The sequence below is a fragment of the Martes martes genome, assembly GCF_963455335.1.
Source record: "Martes martes genome assembly, chromosome: 2".
Taxonomy (NCBI): Eukaryota; Metazoa; Chordata; class Mammalia; order Carnivora; family Mustelidae; genus Martes; species Martes martes.
The window spans coordinates 142,256,261-142,283,128 of record NC_137889.1 but is presented as its reverse complement, the minus strand read 5'-3'; the positions used below and the strand labels follow the sequence as shown (position 1 = coordinate 142,283,128).

The 26,868-nt window shown below is 50.0% G+C and overlaps 1 protein-coding gene across 1 annotated transcript in view; it reads right to left on the bottom strand.

Moving 5' to 3' along the window:
* Positions 1–26,868, bottom strand: part of AFAP1 (actin filament associated protein 1) — a 134,437-nt gene that overhangs the window by 72,104 nt on the left and 35,465 nt on the right. Inside the window, exons 3-5 of the mRNA XM_080797616.1 lie at positions 10,798–10,985; positions 3,465–3,593; positions 1,965–2,062 (exon numbers count right to left, since the gene is read on the bottom strand). Coding sequence (XP_080653742.1) covers positions 1,965–2,062; positions 3,465–3,591 — 225 coding nt within the window. The 5' untranslated portion in view covers positions 3,592–3,593; positions 10,798–10,985. The remainder of the gene's footprint in view (positions 1–1,964; positions 2,063–3,464; positions 3,594–10,797; positions 10,986–26,868) is intronic.

Below are 26,868 nucleotides of genomic sequence, written 5' to 3'. Positions count from 1 at the left end.
AATAATGAAAAAGAACCTTACAAAGAGGAAAAAATATATAACAAATAATGTTAAAAAGATAAAAACAGCACACAAAAATTCTGCATTCAGTATACTCTCAATTGCAGAAAGATTAAATATATAAAACAAGAGCTAAACAGCGAAGGTCTCCTGTTCCTCATCCCCAGCCTTGCGAGCCCAGTGTGCCCGCGGCACTCCCAGCACATCTCCACACGGACTGGAGGTCCGTGGCCCGGCCCCAGCTCTGCACAGGTGAAGGAAGTTGGTGGCTCTTCCAGCAAGAAGGAAACAGAGATGGCTTTTATGCCTTTCAGGGCTTCTCCCCAGTTTTCTATGGTGATCTTGTTGAAAATGCAGCACTTATGGCCCCATGCAGCCCTAGTAGTGCGGAAAGTTCCCTTTCAGCAGATCCCTGGGGACTTGGGGACCGTCAAAGCTGGAGAGGCCCTGCTCTGCTCCACAGCAGCCCGCTCTCGCACAGGGCACAGAGCCGCAAGGCCCCTGCTCTAAGCCCTCAAGGTCTTCCCGGTTATCCCGTCGCACGGGCACCACTGGGACAGTCTCTTGGGAACTTTGGCATCTGCAGCCAGAGACACTGTGGACACCGAGCCCCGTCATACAAGGACATGGCAGAGCTGGTGCTGGCGATGGCAACGCTCGGTGTCCCGCCGCCTCCCCAGACCCCAGCTCGGGGGCAGGCTGCCAGTTCCTGATACAACTTTTCCTGATCTGCAGGCTAGGCCTGCCTCGGCTTTGTGGCCACACCACCCAAGTAGTATTACGGAGAAAAGGCTGCATTTGAATCCAAAGAACCATGACAATTTCTGCCTTTTCCTGCCTAGTGTCTGATCTTGAACAAATCACGTATATTCACTGATCATAAATTTCCTTGTCTGGAAACTGGGTGTGTGTACTCTTCACATGGACAGGCTCTCTGAGTTCAAGCTGTGAGGATTCAGTGAAATTACAAGGGAAAAAGTAATGAGTGCAGTATGTAATACGCGGTAGGGACCTGTGAGCACTAATGTCTTCCGTCCCCCTCTAAAATGGTAACGAACGGCATCTCTGGACATCAGCCACTGTGCTGGGGTGCAGGCAGAGCCAGGGGTAAATGGAACCCAGGCTGGGTCTCCTGCAGTCCTCGTCCCGGTGGTAAGTTGAAGAAATGACTCATACAGAGGACGCCTGGGGGGCTCAGTTGGTGAAGCATCTGCCTTCAGCTCAGGTCGTGAACTGGGGTCCTGGGATGGAGCCCCGCATCGGGCTCCCTGCTCAGTGGGGAGCCTGCTTCTCCCACTCCCTCTGCCCCCTGGCCCTGTGCTTGCTAGCTCTCTCTCTCTCTCTCATGTGGCGCTCTCTCTCTAATAAATAAATAAAATCTTTTAAAAATTACTCATGCAGAAAGCAAACGTTACAAAGAGAATTGCCAAGTCACTGAGTTTGATCTGATTCTGAATGAAAGTCAAATTTTCCTGAGGAAGCAAATGAGCCAACAGCCAAAGGCAGGAGAGGCTAAACAGCACACGTGAACATCCCCAAACCGCAAAGGCGGCGAAGTACTCACATAAAATACTCATTCCTGGAATGCACACAACTGTTTTAACCCAGAAGAAACAGAACAATGAATATTAAAGGTGCCGACTACAGTATTCAAACCCAGAGTCAGCCCAGAGAAAGGGTCAAGTCCCCACATTCTACACCACTGTTGTGCCTGCTAAAGCCTCTGATTGAAAAAGAAAAGCTCTGACTTGAGAACAGATTTCTGTGAACCCGTAGCTCCAGCCATTTCCAAGGAGACACCAGCCTCCCACTTGGCTGGTACCAGCAGCCCTAGAAATCCATCCAAAGGAGAGTCTCTGGCAAGGCGAGGCCTCCTTTCCTCCAGATCTGGGCTGTTACCACCTGCCCAGAGCCCCGAGTGGCTCAGGGGCCCAGCAGCTGCGACAGCAGGACTGTGCACTCACCAGCCACGGCTGGGGGATCTCCGGCAAAGGCATCTGGGGAGGCGCTGGCAGGCTGTTGGGGGTCTCTTGTCTCTGAGCATGGTCCTTCACATCGAAACCTGGAAGCATCGACCAAAACCAGAGAAGGTGAGGAGGAGGAGGGTGCAGACAGTGTCCCTGGCTGCTGCCCCTCCCTCGGCCCCACTGTGAACGCTGGGCAAACATCTGTCTCCTCTAGGCCTGTACAACAATCCTGTTATTCTTCTCTAGGTGGGAGATCTGTGGCTGGGAAGAAGAAAAGAGGTTACAGAACTAATCAAAGCATTTGCAGGTGGAAACGGTGGAGCCAGCACTGAAGCCTGGGTTCCTCCAACGCCTTGCAGCCTCGCAAAGGTGAGCTGCTAGGCCTCAACTTCTGCTCAGGCAGGTACTTATCCGTGGACCCAGGGGTGGGCATGGCCCCGGGGAGCCGTATGTTTGTATCAGGTGCCCTCCTGAAGTCAGATACTGGGACACATGGGCACCGTGTGTGTCCCGCTGGCTTAAGCTCGAGCTCTTGGTGCAGCTGTGTTCAAGTTGGGAAGACAAGTTTATACCCAAGTGCTTTAGGAAGCGTGATGGGCTGAGCACTGTGGCACAAAGGCAGGAAAGAAAGGAACCAGTTTAATCTGGGTGTGGGACTCCTTCCAGGCCAGCCACCCCTGCACCCCAGGAAGACCCACAAGGACCACAATGCAAAAACAGTCACCTGTCCTGGGTCACGCAAGAGGTGCAGGCAGGGAAAGGGCTATGAAGGCACAGAGCCTGACCACCAGAAAAACAGTGGGGATTTTGGGCAGAGAAGTGGGCATGGTAAAAAAGGAGAGAAGAAAAAAAGAACAAATGGGAATTCTACCACAAAAAACATGCAGCAGACGGGCTCAAGGCTAATGAACTCAGGGGAGAATGAGGGAGTTGGAAAGCATCGGAAGGCATGTGCGGGGAGACAGAGGGTGGGAAACCAGTGGGCAGAGGAAGAGGACAAGGCACCAGCGAGAGCCAACACAGCCCCTGAAGCCAGAGGCCTGAGCGCTGTGGTGCATTTGGACCAACGGTGGGCGATAGCCGAGCAAAGGGAAGGGGTGCCTCCTCTACTAACAGGAGCAACGGGAGAAAGGAACCGTCATGGCGACTGTGGGTTTACCATGGGTCAGGCACTATTTGGAGCCATTTTCTGTCCTCTCCTCCACTACCCCCCCTGCAGGATGTCCCTCCAAGGCAGAAGCTCCGGGGGCGGTGGGGTGGGGAGAGGAGTGGACAGAGATGAAGTTCCTGGAACACAGTCACCCACTAAGTCCATCGGCTCCCGAAAGGCTTTGCCTTCCTGTGGCTGGAGACCGCCAGCCCCTGGCACACAGGGACACACCCAGGGACAGTGTGACGAATAAACAATAATGAGCAAACAAATGTATCCAAGAAAGACGGTGGATTAAGGATGGTTTAGAGACAGAAGGAGACTGGAAGACAAAAGAGCAGACGCACCTTTGGACGACTGTATCCTCAGCAGGATGTCTGTGATCACTGCCTTCTTCTCCCTGACGGTTGATGTTAGGTATTCGTGGTCCAGGAGCTCAAGAAAGAGACGGAGTTCAACGATTAACTCTTCCATTGCTGCAAATGAAGGAGAGGGACGGGAGCTGTTAGACCCAGTGGGGGGCAAACGCCATAATAAAAATGCATTTCATTCTAGCTTCACAGGATACAGTATTCCAGCGTGAAGAGGTGTGTCGAAGCCAGGACGATGAAGATTCATGCGTGATCTGGACTAATGCACTGCTCCTTTGCTTTGGCTCTGAGACAGTGATTTTCTAGGAGAAGCTTCAGTCATCTAGGAGAAGCTCCAAGCCATGCTGCCAACACATGGAGTCATGACCCAAAAGCCTGACATCATCACAGTGTCAAATGCATGATATTAAATTTCAATGTCGAGGAGGAGATGGGAATTTAAAACGCCAAATAGTTTTCACATAACCACCAGGACGTGGTTTCGGAAACTCAACCCCCAGCTCTGCCTTTGCAGGGCTGGCTCCATCCCCGGGAAGGCTGTGAGCATGTTTGTGCAGTGATGACAAAGTTGCCGGATGCCGAGGAGGACTTGGGGGCGGACTCCTGACCATGTCTTTTCCTTCTAGGATCACAGCCGACTCAGGATCCGATGACACGGCTGGTGTCAGCAATTTACAAATCATGGTGTGAACCTTCCAGGGGCCCCCTAAGCCCCTTTAGGGCACGCAGGAGGCCCGACTATTTTCCTAACCCTGAAGCATTATTCTTCTTTTCCATGTCAATGGTGCGAAGGCAAAGGGGCTTATGCTGCGGGCCTCCTACCACATATCAAGGCAGGGACAGCAGAAGAATCTTGCGGTCACTGTATCCCTCACCACACACTTGCAGGAAAAATGAAAATGTCACTGTCACTCAAGAGTGGCTTTGATGGAGCGGTACAAATTGCTGCTTTTATTCTCTCTTTTTTATTCTCTGCTTTTATTCAGCCCTGGATGATGTACTTTTTTGGGATCCCGTGTGATTAAAGGATAAGTATGCAAACAGCCTGTCTCCTGCCAACTGGAGGACAATGGCTGTTGGAAGAAAAGCACGTGTGCACTGTTTAAGGTGCAAGTCACCCTACGCTGCTTTTCTTGTGCAGCACTGAAGAGGAAATGATACACAAACAACAAGGACACAGTTTGAGCGTATGACCGACATCTTCCCAAAAGGGAACAAAGTGACCTGACCATGTCAAGGTAAACAATGACAGCCTTGGTTGCCAATGATAAAATTTGAGCTTCCAAGTGGAAGTGAGAATTTCGAATACTTGTACCCACCCCCGTAAGCATGACCGCTTCTCAGCAGAGACTTTCCTGATCAGATGGGGACAGACACTGGCCAACAGGCTCTTCTGATCGGGTATAATGCGGTGTGTCAGCATTTAGAAGCTCTGAACCACTCTGCGATCAGTGAGGTCATGAAATCACACACAGGCAAGGATCTAACATACAAAAGAAGTGGAAATATTTGATTGTAACAGAGAATGAAGTGTTCTATGAGTCAGCTTCAGGTCCCATGTTGCAACTAACCCTTAAGAAACTACCCCTTGCCAGTTTTGGTGTAGGATCAAAGAATATTGACAGCTTTCTGAAGGGGCACTGAATTATTCTTCTCTGACTATGTAACTGTGCAAGCCAGATTTTCTTTTTGTGCTTCCTCTAAAACAATGCTTCACAACAAGGTGAATGCAGAAATACATACGAGAATCCAGCCATCTTTATCAGAACAGACACGGGAGATGCTAGCCAAAATCTGAAACAGGCCACTCTCTCCCAAATCAGCTCGTTTTGGCAGACGCAGTTACTTTTTGTAAATATATTTTTAATGAGTTAATAGATACCTTAAAAATCTGCCACTTTTTAATTTGAATATGATAAATATAAACAGATGGACCCACGTAAATAAGAACTCTTTGGAATGTTCAATACGTATTTTGGGACCAAAAAGTCCTAAGCAAAAAGTTGGGTCTGTGCGATTCTTTCCAAGTCGACAACACTCTTCAGGATTAAAGGTCGTGCTGCTGTCACTACCAACACTCTCACGGTTTTAGGTAGGTCTAGGATAGAGAAACGGACATGAATCCAAAGTGTTCACTTGTCCTCACTGAAAGTTCCCTCTATGAAACGAAGAGGTTGGATTAAATAAGTCTTAAAAGTCCTTTTCATTAGTAAGACAACTAGATGATTCTAAGGGGAAAACAAGCTCATCTGTCCTTTAAGAAAGAAGGGCTGCTAGCATTATTCAGAATAGTCGGAAGGTGGAAACCACCCACACTCCCGCTGGCGGATGGCTAGGTAAAGCGACATGGTCTCCACACTTGATAATCCGGATATCGATAATGCGGATACTGCTCCTCTTTAAACAGGAAGGGCGTTCTGACACCTGCTAGAACACGAGGAACCTTAAGGACATCGTGCTGAGTGAAGTCTGCCGGTCACGAAAGGACAAACACTGTCTGATTCCACTTATACAAGGTACTTAGAGTCATTGAGATCACTGAGACGGAAAGTGGTGTGATGTGTGCTGGGGACCGGGAGGGAGAATGGGGAGTCCGTGACCCATGGGTGGTTTCAGTTTGGGGAGATAAGTGACTGCTGGGGAAGATGAAGTAGCGATGGGACAGATGGTGGTGATGGCTGCCCACCAGCATGAGTGTGCTGAATGACACTGAACTGTGCATTCAAAAAAGGGTGAAAATGGCAAATTTTACAAAACATATATTGTACCACAATAAAAAATATCAACCTCATCCAAAAATCAAAGGGTGGCCATTAGCAAAAATGTGGAAAATGCTTAGGAGCCTATGTGAAACTCACAGCAGCCCGTCTTCATTCACACATTTTCTTTTCCAGAGAAGCCTCTCTTATATACAGCACGATTACATTTATCCTGAAAGATTTCACTTAGAGGTGGCTCGCAACATCAGAATGTCTGAAGAGGACCCGGGACTGAGCCTGTCCTGTCTCTGCCCTGGGCTCCCTGACAGAGTTCCCACAGAGGATTCACGCAGACCCCTCCTCGCTGGGAGTCTGCCGTAACCACGGCCAGGGGACACCTGTCCAGCTGTGCTCCGTGGCTCAGAGACCAGCACCTTTGGCCACAGGTGGCCTCTGGGCAGCCAGAGCCACCCTACGGTGCCAGCAGCTCCCTCCTGCTCCCAGGTTACAACTCTCTGGGCCGCCCTAAGCCAAGCCAGCCTGTCCAATGCTCCTTCCAGAGAGTGTGCCTGGGACCAGGAACTCATGGGCAGCTGGGATTTCCGGCGCTGAAGACACGTAGACATGGGAGCCACGTTTCAGCATGTACATGCCAGAGCGAGGAGCTTGTACCAGCGGAGGAAAGGACCCAGAATCAGTACCCAGGGGAGCAAGGGCAGACCTGCTCAGATGCCAGAAACTAGGTGAGGAGAGAGGACAAAGACACACACTGACGGGCTTCCCAAGACCTTCCTGGGCTCTCCTTGGTCACCTGGGCACTTGAACTACACAGCATACCTGCATCATTATAATGAATGATCATGATGCTGATTTTTACTAGGCTGCCCTGTATGGTATTCTTTTTGCTGAAATCTCAGACCAAGGCCACAATGCATAGATAGCTCTCCCCACTACCGGGTGCAGGACCTCCCAAATTAGAGAGTGTGATCATCAGAAAAGTTACTCCATTTCAGGATTGTCACAGACTCCACAAACCACATTATACCCTTAAGAGTCCCTTTGAGCCTTACAAGCCCACAGCATCCCCTTTCTCCCAGCCTGCTCTCATTAATCACCCCCCCTCGTTTGTTCCTTCCCGTGGCAGTCTTCCTTAATTACCCAAGTTCACCCGTCTTGCAGCAGCCATACCAATAACTGGATATCAAGTGATATGTGGGTCGGTTTTTGTTTCGCTTTTTTTTTCTCCAAACAGCGGGTCTGCCCGTTAAGAGCGTGTTTTGTGCTTGGCTCATCTCAGGATAACCAGTCCCCTGGTCCAACGTGCATGGAAAGCCCGTGCTTCTGGACGCATAGCTCACAAGCAAAGAAGTGATAGTTTCTGATGGCCTACTATGCATGACGCCTCCTCCTCCTCCTGGGAGTGCTGCAGGGACCCCCTCGTCCCCATCTGCAGGGGTACGAGAAGCGAGCAACGGTCTGGTCACTTGTCTTCAAGCAAATGCTCCCCCAACAGCCTCAAGCGCCCGCACTGTGCTCGTCCCTGGATGGGTGTGAGTTCACTCTGCTCCCAGAGACCCGGAGGGGTTGGATGGTATTATTAGCCCCTGTTCACAGCTCAGCAAACAGGGGTTCGGAGGGGTTGACAAAGGCTACTAGGCAAATAAGTGGCTAAGCCTCTGCAGCTAATAATTTTTTAAAATTTGTTTTTAAGATCTTTTACTTATTTATTTGATAGAGAGAGACACAGCGAGAGAAGGAACACAAGCAGGGGGAGTGGGAGAGGGAGAAGTAGGCTTTCCGCTGGGCAGGGAGCCCAATGTGGGGCTCAATCCCAGAACCCTGGGATCATGACCTGAGCCCAAGGCAGACGCTTAATGACTGAGCCACCCAGGTGTCCCCGCAGCTAATAATTTGCTCACAGCCACACAGCGAGATGGCAGCAGTGAGAACCTGAACACAGATCAGATTCCAAAGGCCCTGATTTGACCCTTTCATGATAATCATTCCACGACTACTCTCTGAGATGATCCCAGCCTGGAGAGATGCCACAGCCATTTTTTTAAGAGCAATAACATGGTCAGTTATAATTAAGAACACGCATCCTAAAAAAAAAAAAAAAAAAAAGAGGGTAATTTATTTCACCAGAGCCTCCACAGTGCCCTGTAGAGAATTATAATCACGTACTGAGCCATCTACCTCCCCCACGGGACTCCCTGACCCGATGTGCACAGATAGCATCCCATACAACGCTGCATTCCTTCTGGTGCCCATGCACTCGGCAAATGCAAGTTGAAGGTCAAGGCACAACGTCCCATAGCTCACGGACATGCCACCACGGCAAGGGAGGAACGAGAAGTTCCTGCCTGCGGTCTCCCGGGTGGCTCAGTCGTTAAGCATCTGCCTTTGGTTCAGGTCATGCTCCCAGGGTCCTGGGATCGAGCCCCGCATTGGGCTCCCTGCTCCACAGAGAGACTGTTTCTCCCTCTCCCACTGCCCCCATCTACCCGTGCTTTCTCTTCACACTCTCTCTCTCAAATAAATAAATAAAAAGAAGTCTCTGCACCCAATTTTCAGTTTAAAATTCTTTTTTTTTTAATATTTTATTTATTTATTTGACAGACAGATCACAAGTAGGCAGAGAGGCAGGCAGAGAGAGAAGGGAGGAAGCAGGCTCCTCACTGAGCAGAGAGCCCGATGCGGGGCTCGATCCCAGGACGCTGGGATCATGACCCGAGCCGAAGGCAGCGGCTTTAACCCACTGAGCCACCCAGGCGCCCCGTCAGCTTAAAATTCTTAATATGAGCATGCCTTTCCTGTAAATCTGAGAACAACAGGAGGTGGAACAGGCAGGCTTATGCATGGGGATGGTCTCGTAGGACAGGCATGGCGGTCCAGCATCCAGGAATTCAAGTGAGGTGTTCAGAGACACATCCCAAGTGCTCTTCTCCACGTGCGACCTAGCTCTTATCTTCCTGATATCCAGTTTTTCCACTGCCTGACACTGGTTCCCTCCTGCCTCTCCAGGGTCAGGAACAACTCACAGGAGGCCCCTGACCTCCTCCAGCACCCGTGGCCCAAGTCCTCATCCTGATACACCTCTATCCTCCCCCACCCCTGCCCCGCAACGTCTCATTGCTTTCTAGAGACGTCACATAGAGAATGACGGCAACCACCCAGAGCTGACCACATGCCAGGCAATAGGCTACGGGCTTTGCACACATTACAACAGATCGTCCCACTAGCCCTTCGACACAGGACTTACTTTCCCCATTTCACCGATGGGGAAACCGAGCCTGAGAAACATTCTATTCTTGCCCAAGGTCACGTTGTTCAAAATAAGAGGCAGGATGGGAGTCGGAACCTAGCTGCTCGATTTTCGTGCCTCTGCTAGCGACCCCACCACATCGTACATTTCGCTCACGGTGGACGAGGACATTCAGTACTCTTATGTCAAGTTCCTCAGTGTTTACGCCCAAATAACCTCTCCCGTGACACAGAGCAGGCTCGCTACACAATCACAGCCTTCAAGGACGTTGCTCAAATTGTGCCTTCCGTAGCTATTTTACTAGCGATTTTTAAAACAAATATTAAAAACAAAAGCATCTTACGACTGTAGATAATTCGTCCAAATCCCTCAACCTCCTGATGAAGAAAAGAAGGCTCAGAGAATCAGAGACTCACTGAGGGCACAGTGTGATGGACCACTTCCATCTGTGTGCCCAGAACGTGGGCCAGAGGGCTTTGCATTCACAGTAACGATCAGTTACAATCCACCATATAAAATACTCTCAGTGTATTTTATCCCTCGATCCTCACACTCCTGTTATCTTAGAAATACCACAGATGGCAGAGATATAATGAAGAAAGGTGAAGAGCCTGACCCAGGACAGGAAGCAAAGCAGGAACATATCTACCCTGGACTCTGGGTTCCCGCCTACTTTGTTCAACCCCCAACCCTCACACCCGTTATCCTCCTCTGGGCACAATGGGTGTCACTGAACATTGACTGGGATCAGGACACAGGTGCAAATCAGTAACTTCCAGAAAAAAAAAAAAAAAAAAAATATATATATATATATATATATTTTTTTTTTTTTTCCCAAGCGCCCACAGCCACACAAGAGACCTGGCTACAGAATTTACGATTCCCAAGGCAGCAGGGAAATCACCTAGAGGCATTTCAGGATATATTCTATGCATCTGAAAAGCAGCACTCCCTTCTCCCTAGCCAAAGGATTTCTCTACTAAATCAAGAGATTCTGCTCTCTTGTAAGTGGCCAGTGTGTTCCACGGTCCTACATGAAAAGGGAAAGTGTGAGTAAAGGCTAGACAGCACAGCAGACCAGTAATCGAGTCTAGCAACATGCTTCCTCTTTGATCAACCCCCTATTCCTGAAAGCAAACCTTTCAGGTTCGCCAGTGGTTCCTTCATTTCAACAACATAAAAGAAATGGGCAATATTATCTGTGGGACCCAAAAGCCACTTTAAAGGAATCTGATCCACCTTACTGCCTAAATCACAGAATCTGAAAGCCAGAAGGGCCCATCAGATCTAGTGCCTTTATTTCACATGGGAGGAAGCTGGGCCCCAGAGAAAGGAAGTGACCTACCTGTGGAGTGCACACAGGATTTGCTATAAAGGCTTGAATGGGGAGCCGGGTGGCCTGACGGCCAGGCAGGAATGTCCTGGTCTGCACGGAATGGTCTTCCTCACACGCCTCCTCCAGGGGCAAGGACGGAGCACCCAGGGTCCACCTGTAGTTGCTCAGGAAACCAAACCACTCTTTGAGAGCAAATCCTGCAAACAAGGAAAAGAAATGCCTGCTGTGACTAGCTCCAGAAAGACACAGTTTACTACCCAGAACTTCCTGCTGCTTGGTCAGAAAAGGCAAGGACCTGACATCACTCCACGGGTCACGGGCACAGACCACACACGTTGCCCAGTCCACGTTCTCCTCAGTCTGCAAACTTCAGTGATGAGTGAGAGACCTAGTGCTGTCTGTGTCCTCAGTTCTAGCCAGTGTCTCCAGACAACCACGAGGGCAGCAGGGCATCTTTTCAACACTATGTGTTCATCAGTGATCCCTCCCGGGCAGCTCTTACCTTCGGGGTTCCTGCCTAGTGCACAGAAACTTGACGCAACTTCCCTCACCTAGTCTCCGTTGAAAACAGGCACATGCTTCCCCCAACTCCCCAGTGTCCCTGGCTCTCCCCTTGCCAGCCACACCCCCAGCCCCAGCTGGCACCCTGACCTGCCAGCCTCCACGTGCCCTTCTCACCATGTGAGGCTCTGGGATTCCTGTCTACCGCACCCAGGGCTACCTCCTGCTGCCAGCCAGCCCACCCGGATCACCGGGCTGACTGTCCTCCCTGCCCCTCCAAGTGCTACCAGTCCTCTAGAGTGGCGTGGACATCTAGAGTGGAGTGGCCATTCCATTCATCCCGACCCCCTCCTTCCCCTAATCTGTCTCTACTTGGTCCACCTCATCTACTGCATTCTTAGAAGGAGCTCAGCCTTCACAGCTGTACAAATCAGATCCAAATCCCAGTTATGAGCCTTCCTACTTGTGTGACCTTGGGTGAGTGAGTAGTAAGTCCCCCAAATTATCCCATGCTTAAAATGAGATGCTGATTATGCATCTCAGTATCATAATGAGGATTAAATGGGCTGCTCTACACATGAAACCAAGTATTTCACAAATGGTAGCTGTCATCATTACAATTAGTATATGCTTCTCTTTCTAGAACCTTGCTGTATGACTTGGGATCAATGAACACAGTAAGTGAACAGTGCTCACATGCTTCTTATCTTCTTAATGATGACTTCCTTAAATATGTGCCCCCCTCCCTTAAGAAGAGTCAGGAAACACTATTCTGTACAACTCTGTGCAAATACATGTGAAATTAGGTGAAATACATAATTTCACAGAAAAGAATACAATTTACCAACTATTTTAGAAAGTGTACACAGATCGATTTTCCATAGAAGTAGAGAAAGTTGTCAAGGATTTGCCCCACAGATAAAAGCTCCAGGCCCAAATGGTTTTACAGGTGAATTCTGCCAAATCTTAAACACCAAACCTTACTACCCAAATTGTTCCAGAGGGGAGGTACGGAAAATTTTCAAATACTCTCTTTTTTAGAAGTAGGTTACAAAAGCGATGCCTAAACCTGATAGAGACAGCACAATAAAAGAAAACCAAAGACTGATGTTACTTACAAATATCAAGGTACAAATCCTAAATAAAATATTAGCAAACAGAAATCCACACAATACATTAATAGCACACCATGACCAAAGGGGTTCATTCCAGGAATACAAGGATGACTAGATATGAAAGATTCAAAAATCTACTAATATAATTCATCATATTAATAAATCTTGTAAGAAGATCATGACTCTCACCATAGATTGTGAAAAAGCCTTCATCAAAATGCAGTACTCATTCCTGATTTTTAAAAAAGTCAGTAAATGGGCATTGATATGTATTTTCTTAGCTTGATAAAATACGTGTACTAACTGTTATAGGGTGCATGTCTGTATCCCCCCAAAACTCATATGTTGAAACCTAATGCCCATTGTGACAATACTGGGAGGCACGGCCTTTGAGAGGTGATAAGGTCCTCAGGGTAGAACCTTCCCCAAGAGGATTAGTGCCCTTTCCACCGGTTGAGGAGGAGAAGTAGGCAGCCCACAACCCAGAAAAAGGCCTTCATCAGAGCCCGTCCATGTTGGAACAATGATCTCAGACATCCAGCTCCAGAACTGGGAGAAATAAATTTCTATTCTTTACCAGGCACCCAGTCTATGGTATTTTGTTAGAGCAGCCCCAAAGGACTAAGACACCAAGAGACAAAGACAAGAACAGCATCCTAGCCAGGCATTCCGGGTAAGGTCAGAGACAAGCCAAGGATGCCTGTTTGCTCCACTGCCATTAACACAATACTGGAAGTGTTAGCCAATGCAATCGGAAGTGTTAGCCAATGCAGTTAGAAACGAGCAGGCAATGAGAAACTCAAGGATGGAAAAGAAAAAATAAAATGATCTCTGTTTGCAGCTGATGTGAAATTATACACAGAAAATCAAAGGTAGGGGCGCCTGGGTGGCTCAGTGGGTTAAAGCCTCTGCCTTCGGCTCAGGTCGGGATCCCAGAGTCCTGGGATCGAGCCCCGCATTGGGCTCTCTGCTCAGCGGGGAACCTGCTTCCTCCTCTCTCTCTCTGCCTGCCTTTCCGCCTACTTGTGATCTCTGTCTGTCAAATAAATAAAATCTAAAAAAAAAAAAAAGAAAGAAAATACATGGGAATCAATGATAAACCTACTAAAAATAATTTTAAAAACTTGAATATGTAGAAACTATTGCTTTTCCCATATTAATTTTTTAACCAAACAATATATACTAGAAGACAGAGTGAAAAAGATTTCATTGAAAAGCAATGAAAAAAGTAAAACACTTAAATTTAAAAAAAATGTGCAAAACTTCCATGCCGAAAACTTAAAACATTCCTGAAAGACAAAGAAGTAAATCTAAACAAATGAAAAATTGTCCCTTGCCTATGGAAAGGACAACATCAGAAAGATGTCAATTCTCTCCACGATCACGAATAAATGTAATATACTAGCAAGCATGCAAGGACATTTAAGAACAATGAAGAGGGACTGGCCCTATCCTCTATTAAAACATAATATAAAGTTTCTATCATTGAAAAGGGAAGAGGAGCCCCTGGGGGGGCTCAGCTGGTGGAGCATCTGACTTGATTTTGGCTCAGGCCATGATCTCGGGGTCCTGGGATCCAAATCTGCATAAGGCTCTGCACTCAGTAGGGACTCTGCTTGAGATTCTCTCTCTACCCCTCCTCCACATTGTGCGCTCCCTCTCTCTTTTTCTCTATAAAAGAAATAAATAAAATCTAAAAAAAAAAAAAAAAAAAAAAAAAGGTGTGATACTGGTACACAAATTCCCAGTTGGATTGATTCTACAGAAAAGAATGTCAACAAAGAGGCCTGTATACCTTGTGGCCTCTGAGAAAGGCAGTGTCCCAAACCCAATGGGGAAGACATGGACCTCTTAACTGGAGTTAGGACAACTCATGATCATTTGGGGAAAGAAGAAAGATCAATTTAAATACTTACATCATACACCAGAAAAAACTGCAAAGATACTTGAGGGTCAAAATATAAAATGTGAGGCCATACAAGTCCTCAAAGATTTAGAAAGTGAATTCTTCTATAACCCTGGTGGGGGAGAAGATTTTCTCCCTAGGATTCCTAATCAGACATCACAAAAGAACACAGAGCAAAAAAAAAAAAAAAAAAAGAACACAGAGCAGGCAGGACTGCGCTGTGCAGCTCATGGCCACCTCCTGCTGGCACAGGGCTCACACCTGCCGTGCACCGGGGCTCACACCTGCCACGCACCGGGGCTCACACCTGCTGCACACTGGGGCTCACACCTGTGGCACACCAGGGCGCACACCTGTGGTGCACCAGGATGTACATGGGGGTGCACACCTATGGTGTACCAGGGCTCACACCTGTGGCGCACTGGGGCTCACACCTGTGGCACACCAGGACGCACACAGGGGCACACACCTGCGGCGCATCGTGGCTCACACCTGTGGCACACCAGGATGCACACCTGTGGTGCATCAGGACACACACCGGGATGTATACTAGGGCTCACACCTCAGCGCACCTGCCGCCTGGCCTGCACACCTCTCTTCAAGCTGCCCGTCTCCAGAAGCTGGATCACTGCACAGCTGGAGCTGGTTCCACAAAAGCCCCCTCTTCCCCCCACTCAGGACCATGGTGCTGGATTTGAGGGTCCAGTTGGGAAGCAGTTGCTAAACAACAGCTGGTCCTAAGACCAACCTGTTTCTCAGAAAACAGCCTTGTCCCCTACCTTCTTCTTTTCAGAGACTTATCCTGATGTTGTATCAGAATTTTAACGAGCCTCTGCCCATTCTTCCAGACTCCTCTTTGCACTCCCACACTGTGTTTCACACTGCAGCAAACAGCGTGCTTTTGCACACGCATCATGCTCACTGGAGCCCATGGACCACGGCACGCACAGCTGCCCTCTGTGGTGGGCCTCGCCCCTGCGCACCTGGCTCACCTTCGCATGCACCCCCTGCCACACCTCTTATCCTGGAAGCCTCTTACCTGCCCGCCCTGGGAGGCAGTGCTGTCCACACCAGGTGGGCCTGCCTCCATCGCAGCCCCAGCTCCCGCTGGAATCACGGGTAAATCTGTCTGTCCACCGCAGCAGGCAGCGGGCCTCTGAAGTCAGGGACTGCTGCCTCCTCTCTGTGCCGAGGGCACCCGGCAGCGTGCCCGACGTGGGAGCCGGGACTCACCCGACAGTTGCGGTGTGTTTGGTGAATCTGTTCACTCGTTTGTTTCTACATCTCCATAACAGACAAAATTCCTGAGATCTGTTTGGAAGAGAAAGTTGCAGAGCAAAATACCCCAGACGGTCCTCTCACAGCAAGCGTGTCTTCTGTGATATTCTTAGAACACGCGCATCGAAAGTGGCGAAAGAAGGATTCTGACAAGGTCACTGTCCTGGACAGGTTGACCACCATCCGGTCAGGGACCTTCTGTCAGCAGGGACGCCGAGGAGAATATTTGGGGGCGCGCTTTGGACAGACAGAACTCATGCGGCGCGGACGCAAAGGAGCGGATTCCCTAGCACCGCGTCTGCATATTTTCCCTTATAGGGTTACAGGGAGGACTCTCAGGCGGACTTGCAAATACTTCCACAGGCCCCTGCAGATGATCTAAATGGGCTGCCGCAGGCCAGGCCAGGCTGAGCCATCTCAGGGAAAGCAGCATAGCTTTAAACCCTGTCTGGCTGGAAACGTTCCCTCAGCTAGACCACATCTGAAATTCCTCAGGACTCAGATGACCGTGATTTGAATGACCAGACGGAGGGCTCTGAGCACAAGCCACCAAACGCCTTTGACTCCCCATGCCCTGTCTACACCGCAGGGATAATAACAGCTATGGGCCTTGCAAGACTGCCAGAGATCCAAAGACGGCTATAAATAAAAGCCGGGGACTTTTGGGGCATTCCATTAAGGCTAGTTCAATTTGACCCTGAACAGTTACAGTAAATAAGGTTTCTTCTTCTCACTCTCTGGTGTCTAAACCTATGACAGTCATGGGTAGTTCCAGCACTGACTGAAAAGTGGATCTTAGAAAGATTTATCCATACCCCAGGGGAACGCCTGCATTTCTACAAGAGTATGTATATATATGCATAGTCTAAGTCCTGAGAATCTTCCTTTCTGGCTTACAGAGAGCCAGCAAAAAGCCCTCAAAGGAATTCATGTAAAAATCTGCAAATCATATTCCTTCCGACAATCATGATTCACAAAAATCAGATTAACACATGGCTAGAAAAAGCAAGACCTAAAGGAAAGATCCTTCTATTATTTCGTAGAAAGGAAAAGAAGAGGAAAAGCTAGATCAGGCAATGTCTTTCATAATCCTAATAACATAGGTAACCTGACTTCCTGCTTCCTGAAGCCTCATTCCTAAGCTGGGCGGAGAGACTAGGGATGAAAATCAAGCTGGTTGCGAGCAAAGTTTTCGGCATAGTATCGAGAGCGCAGTAGGTCTAATTCCATTTACGCCAGTTCATTTAATTCAGCAGTAAGTTGCGAAACACCAACTGTGCTCAAGACACCAGTCAAAACTGAAAGCAAGCCCGGCTTCCAAGGGTTCATTATCTAGGGCAGCAGATAAGCACTGGGACTCCTGATCATTAGTCTGTGAAAGGGAGAGTCACCGATGCCTTTCAGCCGGCATTGGCAGGTCTCCGTCTCTGCAAAGGTGATTCTGATAGTGGCTTTCAGGAGGACCCGGCATAGGGGGGCTGGCGCAGGAAGAGGCACGCTGGGCAGAGGGACGGAAGAATAACAGTCATAGAAGTATGGAGAAGGAAAATGCAAATCTGTGTGCTGTTCACCATACTAGATTTTAACTATTTAAGAAAAACCACCCCCGTGTCCAGATACTTGGGTACCTAAGCGTGGGTAGACAATAATAAGTGAAACAAACACGATCTCTTACACTCAAATTAGACACACCAAGAATGTGCAAGTAAATAAAAACAGCCGGGAAGGGGGATGGGTGCTAGGAATGAAGCATCTGGCCAACCATTTTATGTCGAATTTTCTAGCTCCAAATGGCCACTTCATTTCTGAGGTCCTTTACCCTTAAGGATGGTTCTCTTTAACTGGAATCTGAAGTTTTGAAAAAGAAGAAAAAAAAGAAGAAGAAGAAGAATGGTCTGCAGTCACAATGGTCAGGAGATGGAAGCCAACCACGTGTCCTTCAAAGGATGAACAGATAAGCGAAGTGTGGTCCATTCACTCCACAGAACACTATTCGGCCTTACGAAGGAATGAAACCCTGACCCACAGGATAGCACGGGTGACACTTTGCTAAGTGAAGCAAGCCAGGCCCCAAGGACACCTAGACGAGGTCTTTAGGGACATCATACCCACAGATGCAGAGCGTAGATGAGGACAGCCAGCAGCTGGGGAACGGATGCAAGGGGAGTTAGTATTTCATGGGTACAGAGTTTCAGTCTGGGACGATGGGAAAGTTCTGGAGATGGGAGGAGAGGGAGGCACAAAAGCATGAACGTGCTTAATACCACTGAATTCTATACTTAAAAATGGCTAAAATGGTAAATTTCATTGCAATTTTTTAAATTATTGTATTCGTTTTAGGTAGAGCACACAATTCACAAATGAATGAGGGAGGGAGTGAGAAGGCTCCAGGTCCCCCGTTCGCAGAGCTCCCAAGCACTCCCGAGCAGTGTAGCCTCGTTTGGCCATGGACCCCCGGGAGTGAGGCACCAGCATCCTCACAGATGCAACACCTTCCACACCCCACCACTCTGTGCTTCTAGGCCACCCGATCCAGCTACTGCCCCTTCTTCTCAGAACATTGCCGTGTTCCTGCCTCCAGCTCCGCTCATGTGTTCTGCCACAGGCCTGCCCTGGCACTCAGCTTCTCTGCCAAGCAAGCTCGCTGTGGGTAAAACCAAGTGCGTCCCCCTCTGCAAACCCTTCCCAGGCCACCTCCGGGAAGCGTGGATGCCCTTGTCTGGCAGTTTCCCTCCAAAATCATCAGCTTCTTACTAGCAATGAACAACTGAGAGGTGGAAGAACAAGAAAGGCTAGTTCCAGGTGTGATGGCATTAACATACAAGCAACACCCACCAAGTTTAACAAACTATGAGAAAGAGCGATACACCGACACCTATGAAATGTTGCTGAGAAAATGTAATGAGGACCCAGATAAAAGGAGAGATACCATATTCGCAGACTGGAAGATTCTGTACTGTTCATATAGTCATCGTCCTCCCAAATTATTCTAGAGACTCAACACAATCCCATTCAAGAGCCCAGCAGGGTATACGAAAAGAAAAGAAAAAGAAGAAAAAGGCTGATTCTAAAATATATGAAACAAACAAGAATAGATGCCCATGGAGCGAAAAAGCAATGTTGGGGGACCTCACTGAGCTTCAAGGCTTCCTACATGCTACAACAACCAATCCCCGGTGGTACTGGCATTAGGATGGATAGCGAAACAGAGCAGAGTCCAGAAATAAGCCCCGACACAAACGGCCAGCTGGGTTTCGACCAAAATGCCAGGGCACCTCAACAGGGAAGGAAGTGAACTTGACCACCTACATCACACCACACACAAAATGAACTCAAGTGGACCAGAGAAATGAATATAAAAAGACCATCAGGCATCTAGAAGAAAATGTGGGAGCAATTATTTGTAACTTTGGAGTAGCCCAAGATTTCCTAGGATCACATAAAGTACTAACATAAAGTTTAAAAATTGATGCATTGGACTTTTTGAAAGAAATCACTAGGAAAATATTTGCAATACACACGTTTGACATTTACACGCTGAATACTGAGAACGTACAAAAGACCCAACCAAAAAAACCAAGCAAAGGAGCCAGGCATTTCACAGGCAGGAAAGGACACAAATGGCCAGGACACATGTTAAGGACATGCTGATATCGTTAGTCATCAGTGTCAAGCAGGTTGAAGTCACAATGAGACACATCTCTACCCGCAGCACAGGGAGATTCTAAGCACAATGAGATTCATCACGAGATGAGATTCTAAGGCTGATAACACCAAGCTCTGCCAAAATGCAAGCAAGCAGTCCCTCCCACCTTCCCATCCAGAGCCTCCGCGGCCCCACCCCCTCCGAGAACAGTCTGACAGTTTCCTGCAGAGTGAAATGTACATTCACCATGTGGTCCAGTAATTCCACTCCTGGGTATTCACCCAGCAGAAATCACTGCATGCGTCCACACAAACACATTAGCAGCTCCACTCCTAACAGTCAGAGACTGCGCACAGCCTAACCAACCATTAGCAAACACGGGATATACAAATTGTGAGGTCTTCACACAATGGAATATTTCATCGCAGTAAAAAGAAATAAACCATCCAAATGCGTAACTTGTGAAAAAATCATAAAAACCCATACTGTCTGATCCCATTTTTATGAAATTCCAGAACCAACAAAGCTAATGGAGAGCAGCAGAGAGCAGATGGGTGGGTGCCCTGGTCTGAGCAGGCAAAGGACACGTCCTGTTGGATTCTCAGGACTCGGACTCTGAGAGCCAAAGCTGACCATGTTAGAAGAGACAGTTCAAGGTCTGAGAGAAAACCCTACCTAGTTAAGGCGAAGTCAATTATACAGGGGACAGTCTGTATATAGTATGTGATAAGACCAAATGCCAATTTTGAGAAAATCCAGGTAAACAGGATTTTAAGAAATGATTTTGCCGCATCACAACGGGCTAAGAGCACTGGACTGGCACGGCACATCAGGGCTAATTCTGCTTTTATAAAGAAGAAAGCAGGGTTCCTAAATCACAGAAAGCTCCAGGGAATGAGTTCTCTTCATTACCATAAAGCTGCACTGCATCTTTATTCATGAATGGCTGCTTCTTCTAATCAAAGGAAGGAATAAAAACAAACAAAAGGGGAAAGAGCAGCAGACTGAACTTGTAAACTGGGTCTCATTCAAATAACCACAGGCTACTGTTGAAGCCAAGGGAGTTGGGAGGGGCTCACAGCCCACTGGGCTGGACAGGACAGGAGCAGCCTACATCCTAGCCAGCTCTGCCTTCCCCCAAGGGGAACAGAATCCCGCTGAAGCACAAAGCCCTCAAAGCCCTCTGTTGGGCCAGGTCAAAGCTCTTTGAAAAGCCAGGTCAAAGCTCTTTGAGCTGACCCCTCCCCTCTCCAGCAAGCATGGAGAGGCCACGAGTGGCCCCGACCCAGTGGCCCCGGCCCAGTGGCCCCGGCCGGGAAGGGAGGAAGGGAGGGCCAGGTGCAAGGGGCCGGCTGCTGCCTCCTCACCCAGCTTGAGGGAGCAGGGCCCACCCTCTCCAGGCACATCTGTCTTCCTGCTGACCGAGTTCTCTCTTCAGCAGGGAGGCTCCTCAAGTCAAGGCAATCTAGAACAGTCTAGTATCTAATACTGGGGTTTCACGAATGCAGGCCCTGAAGCTCAGGGAGGAATAGGGACCTTCAGATCAAGGCCACAGAAAGGACTAAGAGGCAAGTCTGGGTGCCCAGAAGCGCTCCCTCTGGTCCGAACCTCGGGGATGGTAGCTAATTTAGGGCATGAGAGAGACCCTGGCACCATCTCCCGAATTGGAGAAGCATCACTTTAAAAAAACACTGAGGCCTCTCAGCACAGAGTGAAAGCTGAGCCGGCAGCCAGCGCAACGGCCCCCAGCTGCTGGCTTGGGGGGCTAATGGCTCGGCAGATGTCCACGGTCACTGCCGGGACAGCAGCTTTGTGGGGGAGGGAGCAGGAAGAGATGCCAGAGTGGGAAAGCTGCTCACAGACTCAACACTCTCTGAGAAGAGGGGCGGGGGTAGAGGGAGAGGGAGGCCCCAGCCATCAGGACAGGCCCCCCCATGGTACGCCACCTCGTTTCCAGAAACTGAGACAATAGATGTTTGCTCTTAAACACTGCCCTTCACACTACCAGCTCCGTTCTATGCACATCTGCAGCCTACTTTACATGAATTAAAAGGCCTAACCTAACTAAGTCATCGGGGACGGCAGCTTGGGGCCGGGCAGTCAGGGGGGCCGCAGGGCCCTCGGACTTCAGACTCGCATGGTGGGCAAAGCTCGCACACCTCCAACAAATTGAGAAGTGGCCTCCCCACATCTGAGCTTTTCCTCACCACAGTTTGAAGCTCCAGAAAGACACTGCATTTCCGATCGCTCCCACACCCCAGACCTCAGCCAAAAGCGGGCAGGGAGGAGGGGTCACCCACAACTCAGGGAAGGAAAGCATCCTCCTTGAGATGGCAGGGGCGGGAGGCCAGGATTAAGGCCCGTGGCCTGACAAAAAGCAAACAGAATCCTTGTGACCATGAGAGCTGTAAACGCTGGCTGTCCTCCGTCTCTCCTATCGTACTGGGGAGACTGAGGCACAGGACAGCAAGGCAGGGCACCTGGGCACACACCAAGGGGCAGAAACTTCTGCCTTGTGTGTTTTAGGTAGTCTAGAACTCCTGATGTCACTCCCCAAGGTGAGCCGGACAGCCCTTTTCTGTCAGGAAGAAAGCACTCAAAGATGGTTCTAGTAGATGTCGGTCTAGACACAGCTGCCTACACAGCAATCAAGTTCTGCAATTATACTTTAATGTTAAACAGCTGGAGATAAAAGCATTTTCAAAACGCTTTCTCTCTGTCCTTCACACTGGAACACCCCCCACCCCCAAAATCAGGGCTTCTGAAACTTCCATGGGAATGCTACTGCGGGGTGCTTGTTAAATTGCAGATTCTGTCTCAGCAGGTAAGGGGGCTCCGAGGGTCTGCCTTCCTAACAAGCTGCCAGGGGAGGCGATGCTGCAGGTCCCAGTGGCCCCAACCCACAGGGGACTGGCTGACTGACAACAGGGGTCCTTGAAGAAGCAGTGACCGTCCTGCTCCATGAAGCACCCAGCCAACCACAAGTGACAACCTTGGGGGCCCCAGGGATCCAGACCTCCAGCAAGGCCATCAGGAGAGGGGACAGCTGAAGAGTGACACTGCCCCCGAAGACATGCTCGGCCTCTGGCTGATGTCCTCCCAGAGGTCAGGTTCAGCCAGATGCAGGTCTTGGCAACAGGTCTCAATCTGTAGCTTCACCATCCCAGTGAGGGGTGGACGACAGCTGTGGGCCCCATCTGGCATGAAGCCTTGGTCTGTAAACAGGGTCTTACTGGCACACAGCCACCCCCACTCACTGGCTGGCCACAGGGCTTCCATGCCACAGCAGCAGACCAGCATAGTGGCCACGAAAGCCAGAGGCCTGAAATCTTTGCTACCTCTGCTCTGGGGGTCCAGGGAAGCAAAGTCTAGAAAGGCAAGCCTGAAGGCCGAGGCCCAGCCTCCAAGGCCGAGAGAGGCTGTTGGGACAGGCCCAGGACTCAGAAGGCCAGTGCCCTAAGAGCTGAAGCACAGCTGGAAACGGGAGGCCAAACTCCACTCCTTGGGCTCACCGTCGTCTGGCTGTTCGTGCAGAGGTGGCCTGCCCTTAGAGGACACACACACTGGGCAGGATGCATGTCCCAGTACCCTGTCCCCCCGCCCCTGCTGACGAGTGTTGCCACTCTGCATGTACACCTGACCCTGCACAGACTCCGGGGCAGGGGTGGGGAACCCCCAATGGAGAGGCTGACCTCAGGCCTCGGATGAGTTTGTTCCTATCCTCTGGTCATGGTGAAGTGCGGAGGCCACAGACCCTGCTTCCATCCAGGTCCTCCAGAGAGGAGAACAGGAAATGCCTCTGGGGCTCCCGGTAGCAGCAGGCACAGAACTGGGGCTCAGACGGCATGGGGAGTGTGGGGCTGATGGGCCTGTCTCTGGGGAAGGCAGGCTGGAAGGCCGTCTGTCGCTCTGCCCCTGTTCCCCCTCCCCAGCAGATGGGGCCCCCACCATGCCCACATGGACGGGGAGGGCTGGCAGGCACCGAGGGCTGGGGAACATATGTCCATGTGTCAGTGGAAGCCAATTAAAGAGGACAGTCACCTTCCCATTAGCTTCTCAGGGCTTGGAGCCTCCGGGCTCACAGAACAGATGTGACTCAGGTTCCCAAAGAACGTGATGATGGACTTGTGCTCGCCCAATGAACCGGCACAGACTCTGGAGTTGAAGCAACTGGGTTGAAATTCTGCCCCTGTACTTCCTAGCTGGGGCCTCAAGTGCATAGCCGCGTCACTCTCCTCTTTCCGGAAAAGGACAATGATGGAGCTCATCAACACATCTTCATGTGAAGAACTTGGCACACAGGTTTAGTCCTCAATAGATTGTGACGGTTACCCTCCTCGTCATCAGTATAATTATCTGTCGGAAATATTTGCTCAAGCATCATCTCAGCTTTAAAGCGTAGGTGTAAGGGTTAAATAAGACAATCCGTAACTTGCCCGGACAGAGCATCATCTCTCAGTGGGGCCCTTGGTTTGGAGAAACCCAACCTCATCTCCCCTGTATATTTCATGAGACACCCCTCCCCAAACCTAGTGAGAACCCCTCCTCCTAAGGAGTTAGTAACATCATTTCAGCAACAATGTAATCTGCAGAGGAAAGGCTGTATTTCAGAGAGAAAACAAGCCCCCCGGGAAGGGGGACTCACTCCCGCAAAGACACAAGGCTTGCAGGTGACAGACCAGCGTCCCCTCAGTAACAAGAGGCACCTGGCCAAGATGCTAGCTAGCAGCTTTAGTGAATGCTACCTCAGTAACCTGTGCTTCCATAAAGCAGTAAACTGTTCTGTCACTTTAACCATTTCTGTATGAAAGTGTGTGTCCCTCTTGGAAGTGCTTCTTGACCCAAAGGGCCCTAGTTCCAAAGAGAAAATGTCCCTTGTAATGTCCAAAACATAGCCTGAGCCACAACTAAGAGAGTTTTAATACACGTTTAGTTTTCCAGCTGAAGGGTGTTCATCTGCTCCCAGCTAAGGATCCAGAGCTTACGAAATAAACGAAGTACTGTTCATAACATCATGACGGACCATCTAGAGCAAGCCTGACTTGACCAGATCCCTCGAAATAGAGACCCACACTGCCTCCCCCCAACTCCCGTCCTTCCCACCACGTCGGGCTCCCTCATCGCGTTGGCCCCTCCTCTGACGGGCTCCTGTATAGTCAGGGACATCTGCCCTCACTTCACTGATGGGACTGCGTCTGACCGTACACCCGTCACACGTCCTTCTGGACACAGTTTCTCCACTTGCCTCCCAGGCCTGACCTCCTCTGCTCTTCCCGCTCATCTTCTTGGACCGGGGCTTTTTCCTCATCAGTACACTCATCCCTGGGTGACTTCCTCCAACTCTGACTCCACCTACCATTTACACAGTAATCTTCCCTCAATTCCCATCTTCCATTAAGACCCCGCCCGCACTGCCAGCTGCCCTCTGTGGGGAAAAGAAGCTGAATCTAGCCTTCCTGAGGAATGCTGGGGAGATGGGGTCGCGTGTGGGAGACACCCAGGGGCAAGTGACAGGAGTGGTGACAAAGAGCTGTGAAAGCAAAGGCCAAGGGACACAGATGGCACATTACGAGAAACAGGACATGGGGGTGAGTTCCATGCATCTGCAGATGAAAGCCAGCTGCTTCCACCAACAGCGGGGACCGTGTGATACGAGCAGGCTCAGCCCTGTCTAGACGAGCTGGGGACTCCTCATACCTCAGTGGCCTCTTTGCTTACGAATGAAATCTGCTAACTCTATCCTTCTGAATTGCTCATGTTCTTTGAGGTCTTGTTTTTTGCTCTTTTCCCCCAATGCTTCGGGCCCTCTGTGCTTGGGCCTCAGTCTTAGCCCTACAACTGGCTTCTGACTCCCCCTGCCAAACCCCCTCCTCCTGGTCGTCCCCATCTCAATAATGGCATCACTAGTGTACCAGCCACTCAGGCCAAAATCCCTGAGGACCTTCATCCAACCTGTGAGCAAATCATACAGCAGATGAACCCCATCTCACCTCTCTGGTCATTTCCCACCAGGCCCAGTCACTGTGTTCTCCTGCCCAGATTGCTGTGAGAACTCCCAGCCCACCTCTCCTCTGCCACTTCTTCACCTCATCCCTGCAATCCAGCCTCCGCTCCAAACAGTTTGGTAATGAATGAATGAATGAACACACACACACACACACACACACACACACAGAAGAGAGCGAGTGAGAGAGGGAGGGCAAGCGGAAGTACTCATGTTGTAAAACGTTTGGGGAATCTGGTGAAGGGCATACAGGAGTTCTCTGTGCTATTTCTGTGATGTTTCCCTAAGTCTGTGTGATTGCAAATGAAAGTTGAGAAACAAAACCCACTCCCTCCCTCAGTGAGCCCATCCTGTCTACCCCCCGCTCCCCCAACCATGGGGACCCCTCCTTCAGCCCACGTAGTTTCCATGAAATAGTAAAGAATCCTTGTCCATCTTTTGTCTTTACCATGCTGGGCAATGGGAATGTAACAATAATGGGTACATAGCCCACATCGTGTCCCTCGAGAGCTCTCCATTTCATGGGAATCCAGATGAGCATATAAGCTAAGAATTTCAAAGCATTGTGGTGAGGGCTCTGGCGGGCATGCAGAGCTATGGGGACAAGCTGCTTGGGGTGGGTGGGGACACGGGAGCTCAGCCCCACACCTTGCAGGAACCCCGTTCCAGCACTCTCAAAACACCACCAGTTCTGCACGTCTGTCTGGGCCAGGCCATCCTGGGGGACAGTGCCCCTAGGGGTGAGTCCCAGGGGCCTGCAGAGCAGCTGCCACAGCGCGCACACGTACTCAGGTCAGCAGACCACGGCTGAGTGAACGAGGAGCTCCAGGATAGTCTGTCCGTCGATACCCAGTGATACAAAACAAGATGATATGCGAATCATGCTTTTCCTGTTGGAAGTGAGGCTAGGTTCACGAAGCATCCTTCACTAAGGAGGGCAGAAGTCAAGCATTCTTTAGTACTAAGCACACGGCAAGTTGCCTGTGCGGGAGAAAATCCCATCGTTGTCAAATAGCACGCACAGCCCCTCCCTGAGCCTCAGCCTCTCCGCCATCCCCAGGGCCTGATAAAACAAGATTCAGAAAACCCTGGAAACTGTGAGGGTGCTTCCCAGCTGCAGGAGCCTCCGACACCAGGAAGGAAGAAGGCAGGCCGCCTGGGGACAACAGGTGTCTGGGAGGTAAAACAGAAGGGGCAGTGAGCTGGGAAAGTGCTGGAAGCAGACATGGCCAATAAAGCTGGGGCTTTAAAAAGGACACGTGTGTATGGATGGGTGGGAGGGGGTGTGAGTGTGGGCGGTGTGTGCACACACGCAGGAGGGCTCGAGGGACCCTCATCCAGAGTCTGACCAGGAGGTGGAACAGTGATTAATAAATAATGTGGCCAAGGGCACCTGCCTGTGTTTCGCTTACTCATAGCTCAAACAGATTCAAACGCACATTGCTCCCTCATGTCAGCCCTAGCAAACCCCTCCACCGGCCCCGCAAGGAGGACATCCGACCTTCACACGTGGCCGGAAATAAGGCTGCTGTGAGCAAATGAACCCAGAATGAACCCTGACTGCCCACAGCCCGTAGGAGGGCCGTCCTTGGCATTTCCAGTTACCCCGAATCCTCCAGAAATCTGTAAC